This window comes from Pyrus communis, chromosome 7 (assembly GCF_041283825.1).
Source record: "Pyrus communis isolate YQ-2024b chromosome 7, ASM4128382v1, whole genome shotgun sequence".
NCBI lineage: Eukaryota > Viridiplantae > Streptophyta > Magnoliopsida > Rosales > Rosaceae > Pyrus > Pyrus communis.
Window position 1 is genome coordinate 2917896 of NC_142571.1, and position 8025 is coordinate 2925920.

General features: G+C 37.4%; 1 protein-coding gene across 2 annotated transcripts; it reads left to right on the forward strand.

Annotated features, from left to right (window-relative positions):
* Window positions 1-2770: 2770 nt before the first annotated feature.
* Window positions 2771-7212, forward strand: LOC137733609 (NADPH:quinone oxidoreductase). Of its 2 annotated transcripts, none has more exons than XM_088697613.1 (5): window positions 2771-3416; window positions 3850-4008; window positions 4215-4953; window positions 5037-5228; window positions 6528-7212. In XM_088697613.1, exons 3-5 carry the CDS (start codon window positions 4857-4859, stop codon window positions 6827-6829), a joined length of 591 nt encoding a protein of 196 aa, XP_088553739.1. In that variant the 5' UTR covers window positions 2771-3416; window positions 3850-4008; window positions 4215-4856; the 3' UTR covers window positions 6830-7212. The 2 variants fall into 2 exon arrangements, with proteins under 2 accessions (XP_088553739.1, XP_088553738.1); XM_088697612.1 differs by having other exon boundaries at window positions 2785-3456.
* Window positions 7213-8025: the final 813 nt, after the last annotated feature.

Sequence of the window (8025 nt, forward strand, 5' to 3'; positions counted from 1 at the left end):
CAAATATACCTCTGCGGAAGTGTCTTGAAACCAGGATTGTATATCTCAATTCTAGTCCTGAAAGGGGCGCAAAACAAACATGAGTAAACCAAGTTGATATATATATATATATATATATATATATATATATATATAATAAAAACAGTTATCAACATACAAACCCCAAGGTTTTATGAAAACACATATATCATGATAAAAATAGGTTTTTTTGAAACCTAGCATGCCGTGCAATATCTCAAAACATATCTCACATATATCGTAATCACTAGTGAATGTCCAATATCCCTCCATGCCCCATGTCAGCTTTTCGTCTCTGTGCTAATTACCAGAGGTTAATCACCTTCAGGCCCTATGGCAACACCGTAACGGTCGTCCGGGACGGAATCTATCCCTCGCCCCGGAGTGGAATAGGGACCACTAGGTAAGTACAAAACCATTGAACATACATTTATTTGAAAGGAAACTTCATAGTATAAAGTCATCCATCATCTATACTATAAAGAGGTGTTCTAAACATGTTCTAAATAATATATTGTCATCCATCAGATATTCTATAAAGAACACGGGTTATAGGAAAAATAGTAGTAATTCAATCTAGCCTTAGTAAGCATGTTATCTCGTAAAACGTAATCATTAAATCAGCTTTTCATATATGCATTTCTACTATTAAAACATGCATTTTTAGAAGGGGTCCACTCACAGTACTTCGCCATCGAAAGCTGCGCAGACTAGTGAAGATAGAAATGCCATAATAATTGCCCCCTAAGCACATAAGGGGTCCAATTAATAAAACTCTAATATAACAATTGAATTTGGGAAAATGAACGTCAGAAACGGATTCAGGACGTCGAATTACCCTAAGAAGGGTCCCAGTCAAATTTATGAAAGTCAACAAAAGTCAATAGGGGAATATTCAAGAGAATATTCCAAGAATATTCCATTGGGTCCGAAACTGGGTTGGGACTAGGGTCTTGGATTTAGAGGGTTAAGGGTTTTGTTAATAGGTGGGTTGGGTTTAGGGAAAATGGCTTAAGGGGATTTGGGTCAAAAGGTTTAAAGGGTTTGGGCATGAAAGCCGGCCTAAAGGCTTTTGGGTTTTAAAACAGAAAACTAAATAAATAGAAATAATTGGGGGTTTTAAAACAGAGAACTAAATAAAGAGAAATAATTGGGTTAGGCTTGGGTAATCCGGCCCAAGGCCTAGACTTAAAAGGATTTGGGTTTGGGGTAATTGGGCTAAGTCTCAGCCCAAATGGGTTTGGGTTTCAAGGCAAACGGGTTGGGTTGATCCGTTTTCGCTTTTGGTCAGTTTCTAGATTGATTTTCCAAGGCTCATAACTTCTTTGTTACTCATCCAAATCAAGTGATTCAAACATGAAAGTTGTATTACTCGACGAGATGAAAAGATTGATACCCTGCATGCCGGCCAAATCGCCGTTTGGTCAGAAAACGCCTCGAAATGGGGGGTGCTCGTCAAAAAATTGGATTTTTTGCCAAAAGTTTGGGAAATTTTCAGAGCTTCGTAACTTCTGCACTACTTAACCAAACTGAATGATTAAAAAGCCAAAATGTAGTTAGGAATGTGGAGAAGAGATTCATACCAAGTGGGGACCGAGCAGAGGGATCCTCTCCGGATCTCTTCCACCAAATTCACCAAGTCCACTTATTCAGGACCTTGAAATTTGATCAAACGGCTAAAAACAGGGGCTCCTTTAGAAGTTATAATAACTTTAGCCCTTGGATCAAATTTCAAGAGCCCGAATTGGTGAATTTGATGGATGGGATCAGGAGAGGATCCCTTTCCTCCATATTGTTTTGTATAAATAATTATTAGTTATTAGATCGCACCAATCTCTCCATAATGTTTTATGTAAATAATTAATTGCCTGTTATATGCTGTATAAAGTCAACTATCTGAGTGAATATATTTTGTATTAGAACAAATCATCGAATATTTTGCAATAACACACTCTTATTTCTCTGCTCTATATCCCTTCTGCCACTTTCTAATTCTCTATATTTTCGACTTCGTAAAACAAGAGATGGTGAAGTTACATTCAGTCATAGTATGTTGTAGGGTCTGTTTATTTTGCATTCGTTATTCACAGTTGTTTAATTGTTGAATCAAATTTATCATGTAAGCTCACTGGGTATATATCACAATCCAAATAACAAACAGATCTACAATTTTTAGGTTTCTGAGGAACGAAAGAAGGAAAAAGCAATTCAAAGGGGGGAGAGAGAGGGGGAGTTGGGCTATGTATCGTGGGTTTTTGTACTCCAACTGGGCTCTGCTCCCACGACATAGTCCCATTCGCTCCCTCAATCATGAATCATGGGCAAATTCACTTTTTTGCACAATTAAAATCGATGTACTGGCTGTGAAGGTTGAAGATACCAATGCCTCTCCAAGAACTCCAATGTCATTAGAGTCTTCATCATCCAGTAACGTTGTGGTGACCTCTTGAGGACACGGTTGTTCGAAGGGGAGAGCATTGTTGTGAACTGTAAGGAGGGATCGCTCAGTAGAAGAAATAAGTAAGTAGTAGTGAAATGGGACTGATTGGTAAGGGATTTTTGGTTCATTGTAAGGGTTTTTTGTTTTGGGGTTCAATTGTAATAACGTAAGTCTCTAGGAGAGTCCATTTGATTAGTTAGTTGTTTCCAGCTGGCACACATGTATGGTGGCCAAGGAAAATTGTATGGGCATTATTGAATTAATTAATAGAATATTCTTCCTTCTCTCTCCCGACCCTTTTCCTTACGTTCCATCGCCATAGCTGTCATTGCAGGTCTGGGTCCTATCAACCTCACCGACCGCCGACGAAGCGGCGATGCTTTTCTTTTCCGCTTCTTTGACTTCCCGGAAAGAGAATTTTCAGTTTGTTCCTAGGGAAAATTGGGATGGAAATTTGGAATTTGATCTTTCATTAGGATTTGAGGTCAATTGTTTTGTGGTTTGCAAGAACTGAGGGGACTCTACGCCTGGTTTTAATTTACTTTTTATTATTTATTTTTTTAAAATTATTAAAAGTTAACAGGGTTATGTTAGGTACCGTTTGGTACGTAGGATGTGACGAAATAAAGTGGGACAAGGTGTTCCGTCACACGTTTGGTGCACCTAAAACAGGTGGAACGCGCTGTCCCGCTGGACGAATTTTGGTTCCGCCTCCCCCTTGGAACGACTCGTTCCACATCCATGGAACACAAAATTATAACCATTAAAGACAAAAATACCCCTTATCTTTTTCAATATTTACACCATCCAAAAAACAAATTCTAAAATTCTATCTTCTTCATTCCATCTTCTCTGCTTGCTGCTACCTTTTCCCATAGCTTTCCTCCTCATCTTTTCCCATAGCAGCTGCATCTCCAGGTTTGATCTTGATCTTCTTCCATAGTCGCTGCATCACCAGGTTCGATCTCGATCTTCTCCCGTAGCCGCTACATCTCTAGGTTCGTTTTCTTGATTTTTTCATGGAAATTTTCAATGTTCTGGGAAAATAGGATAATTATGAGAAAATAAGTTAGTTTTCTTGGTTTCTCTGGTTTAACTTTGCTTGGGAAAATGAACAAAGTCTGATTTTTAAGGTTTATTACGATTCTGGTTTGTAAAGATTAGATCTGGTTCCGATCTGTGCGATTTAGTGGGTTCGGTTGTGAGCTTGGCTTTGTATGATGGAAAAAGCTGGTTCTTTCTGCATTTGGTCAGCTGAAATGTTAATCAATTTGATGCATTTTAATGGTTATTTTACTGATTATTGGTCAGTGTGTATAATTAAGCCCATTGTTTACAATTGGAGGAGGGTTAGTAACACTCGTCGTATATTTCCGTATGCTTGTTTTCAGATGCAGGGGATCTTTTCACATGTGTAGATGGCTCGTTTGGTCAACTCGGGCATGGTGATTTCCAGTCATAGCGCCGTCCTGTCAAAGTCTCCTTGTTGGTTGATAAGTATGTGGAGCTAATAGCATGCGGAATGTGTCATTGACTTGTTTTGCTGAAAGGTAGATTGTAAGGTTGATCTTGTATGTTTCTGGCAAACACAATTTTTTTAAATGTAGTGAGGCTGATTTATGCGGATGTATATGTTTCGTTACATGCTTAAAGCTTTGGATTTTTGTACTACAAGAAGTCATTCCCTTTAATCGATATAACCCATTTGTCGTAGTGTATGATGTTTTCTGCAATCAATATGCTGCACGTGTTTCAGAAGATGAAGTTTATGGATTTGGTTTTGGAAAACGTGATCAACTAGGTATCTCTAAAGGTAAGATCAAATTAATTAGTCTTTCCTGAGCGAACTTACGGATTTGAAGGCGTGAAATTGCAAGCATCACTGCAAATGGAGATCATAGTGCAACATTGTACCAAACAACAGACAGAATAGGGGTAAGTTAGTCATTTAATCTTTTGGTTCCGTTCCGTCCAGCACATACCAAACGCAAAACGGAACAACCGTCCTGTTCCATCCTACAAGTGCCAAACATAACACAGAACCTCAGTTTTGTTCCATCCTGTTCCGTCTCGACCCGTCCCGTCCGCGTACCAAACGGTACCTTATAGTCAAGTGGTAGTAGACGTGTCAAACAAAGAAAGAATGAGATATGAATGGGACACCACTTTCAGGACAGCAGCCCCATAGCCCAGCGAGTGCAATGTACACCACAAAAAAAAAAAAAAAACACAAAAAAAAAGTACTTTATTGACACTCTCAATCAGAATTGGCCTTTAGCTCTTTTCTTTTTCTTTTTTATTGGGTGCCACACAAACAACTCGAACTAGCACGTGAACCTCCCACAACGACCACAACCACGCTCCTCGTCGTCTGTTCTTGCAGAGGAGACTCGCTGAAATGGAAGCCTCCGTTGCTGCAAAATCGCTCATAAGAGTTGCTGCCATTTCTGGGTCTCTTCGTAAGGCTTCCTACAACCGCGGTCTCATTCGTTCTGGTCAGTTTCTCTTTCTCTCTGTGAATTTGCTAGCTTGGAGCTTGGATTAATTAGAAAAAATTGACACAGTTTTGGTTTTTTAGCGATCGAGATAAGTGAGGCAACGGTGGAGGGCGTGCAAATAGAGTACGTAGACATCTCGACGCTGCCACTGCTGAACACGGATCTGGAGGGAGACGGCACTTTTCCACCTGCCGTGGAAGCCTTTCGTCAGAAGATTCTGGAAGCTGATAGCATCCTCTTTGCTTCTCCTGAGTACAATTACTCCATCGCCGGTATATAATTCATTTTCTTTTGCTTTCCTTTTTCCTTTCGTGTGTACAATTACTCCAAAGCCGGTATAATTCAAATCCTTTTTCTTTTTGCCCTTATCGATGGATTAGCACGAGGATGCTATTTGTAGTCATAATTATTTAAGAAAACTAATGAAAAAAAGGTTTGAAAACTTTAAGTTTTAAAGATAAGAACAAAATAAAGAGGGAAATAAATAGTATCATGTTTGACTTTTTAGTATAAAAATGTGATTTTTCGTTAAAATAAACAGTACTGCGAGCTTTTCGTTAAAATTCTCTTATTATTTTGTCCCACGCATATAGATGGCTAAAGTGTTGAAGTTGAATGAACTATTTTAGAGACGATGATAATAAACGGTTCTTTTTTTTTTTCTTTTTTTTTTGGGTCAGAAAGAGTTCTAATTATGATAGCTGTATGTCACGTTAATGGGAAGGACTTCTCTTCCTAATGAGCATAAGGGGGGAAATTTTTTTGTGTGCCAAAAACACAATGCAGTATACTTAGTGTTATAATATATTGGTTGGAAATTTTTTTTTTGAAGTTTCCAACTAATTATATTATTAACATTTTGTACTAGATCGTGTGCCGGGCATACTTAAAAATCTGTCGAATAAGGGAAGTATCATCCATTTGTAAATATAGTAATATACAAGGTTGTAAAAGTTGCTAACACGCTGATGCTGCTCCACTGTTTCAACTATGCGTGTAGCATATATCTTTGCTTCGGAGTAGTCACTTTCTTGTTTTTATTTTTTATTTTTGACAAGATTAGTCACTTTCTTGTTATTCTAATTGATTTTGTCTATCAAGTATCATCCATTTGTAAATATAGTAATATACAAGATTGTAAAAATTGCTAACAGATACTGATGCTGCTCCGCTGTTTCAACTATGTGTGTAGCATAAATCTTTGCTTTGGATTAGTTACTTTCTTGTTTTTTTTTTTTTTTTTTTTTTTTTTTTTTTTTTTTTTTTTTTGTCAAGATTAGTCACTTTCTTGTTTTTTTTGCCAAGATTATTCACTTTCTTGTTAGTCTAATTGATTTTATCTATCAATTAAAAAGAGGAAATTGGTTTAACCTATTTGTCATGTCGTTTAAAATGGAAATGCTGCTGATCTATGTTAGATAGGGATGTGCAAAAGAGAAAATGATTATCAGTAGGTCTTTGTTTTTTCCTTCTTTTGATCAAAGGAGGAGGGGATTCGTACGTATGACCTCATGGTTTATAAGCTAGTTTCCTCAACATCCTAACCTTTTTCTGCATTATCACTGTACCAGCACCTCTAAAGAATGCAATTGACTGGGCATCTAGACCGCCGAATGTTTGGGCTGACAAGGCTGCTGCAATTGTAAGTGCTGGAGGAGGCTTTGGCGGTGGACGATCCCAATATCATCTTCGCCAAGTTGGAGTGTTTCTTGACCTTCATTTCATTAACAAGCCCGAGTTTTTCTTGAATGCATTCCAGCCTCCCGCAAAGTTTGACAGTGATGGAAACTTGATTGATGAACAGTCCAAGCAGAGGTTGAAGGAAGTTCTTTTAGCTTTGCAGTCAATGACTTTGAGACTTCAAAGAAAGTGAAGAGAGGCGCTGTTTCCTGTTTCGAACTGCTAACTTCTAAGTCATTGCAGGTTCGAAACCAGAAACAGTCTCTTCATAAGCATGGTTAAGGCTGTGTACATCTGATCTCTTTAAACTTGGCAATAGCAACGGCAATGTCTGTGTCGTTGCTTATATTTCAGGGAGGATGCTGAAACTGTTTGTGATTCTCAGAATAAAGGAATTGTGTATTTCAGGCTCTGCTGGCATTGCTAGAGTTTGATGCTTTATGGTTTATGGCTATGTGATGTGGTTTATTTCTTTCTGCCTTGGGAGTGCCTTTGGTGTTGGAACTTAGACCTTGGTGATTTGTTTGTATTTTCTCACAATATCTAATGTGCTAATAAAATGTCATTCCTCCAAAATTTGGTATCTCATTTCCTCTTTTAAGTGGAACCCATATAATATTTTCACCCCCCTCGAATTAGTAAACAAGGGAATAACATGGAATGGGAATGGCTCTCATTCCTTGCATTCCTTGCATTCCTTTTCCCTATTTGTAAACACACTATAAATGTCTCTGTTCTTTTTTTAATGTCTACATTTTATAAATTGACATGCTTTATTATTAAAAAAGTACGTTGTATGCATACAATTTGTTGTTAAAGTCTGAGAGACGGACCGTGATTAACTACCGATCGCTTCAATACTGTGTTCACTTAACAACACATGCAAAAAATGGATGTGAGGCTTTTTGTACAAGTTTTAATTTGTTTTGTAAGATAACTGATGTGGTTTTGACGTTATTACTTCATGGAAATTCTACCGTATGTTGCTGTTGAGGGTATATAGTTGGTGATTTTTTTTTAATTTTTTTGGTCTAATATAGCCATATATAATATAAAGAATTTAACAAGTTTCTGTAGCTTTGGAAAGTGAACACAAACGATATTTATGCTGAAAATATTTAATTGAAATAAGAATAATACTTGCATTGTTTCATATGAAAATGCACACATCGCGTCCTATGCCAATAACGTGTCTTCTCAGTATAAATTTTAGGGAGATTATACTTCCCGTAAAGACTCCATTGGCATAGGACTTGGAATTATAATCACAAACATGTGTGGTGACAACGAAAATATATCCTACATTAACTAATAAAAGGAATATAGTTGTTGGGATATGAAGAAAAGTAATTTTATATTCTTTACAAGTGTAATTTTATATTTTTTTCA

Bases quoted from the DNA above. Each gene is read 5' to 3' on its own strand.
- LOC137733609 (XM_088697613.1), top strand. From the start codon at position 4,857: ATGGAAGCCTCCGTTGCTGCAAAATCGCTCATAAGAGTTGCTGCCATT. The intron at 4,954-5,036 runs GTCAGTTTCTCT...TTGGTTTTTTAG, and splicing joins CCGCGGTCTCATTCGTTCTG to CGATCGAGATAAGTGAGGCA. The intron at 5,229-6,527 runs GTATATAATTCA...TCACTGTACCAG, and splicing joins GTACAATTACTCCATCGCCG to CACCTCTAAAGAATGCAATT.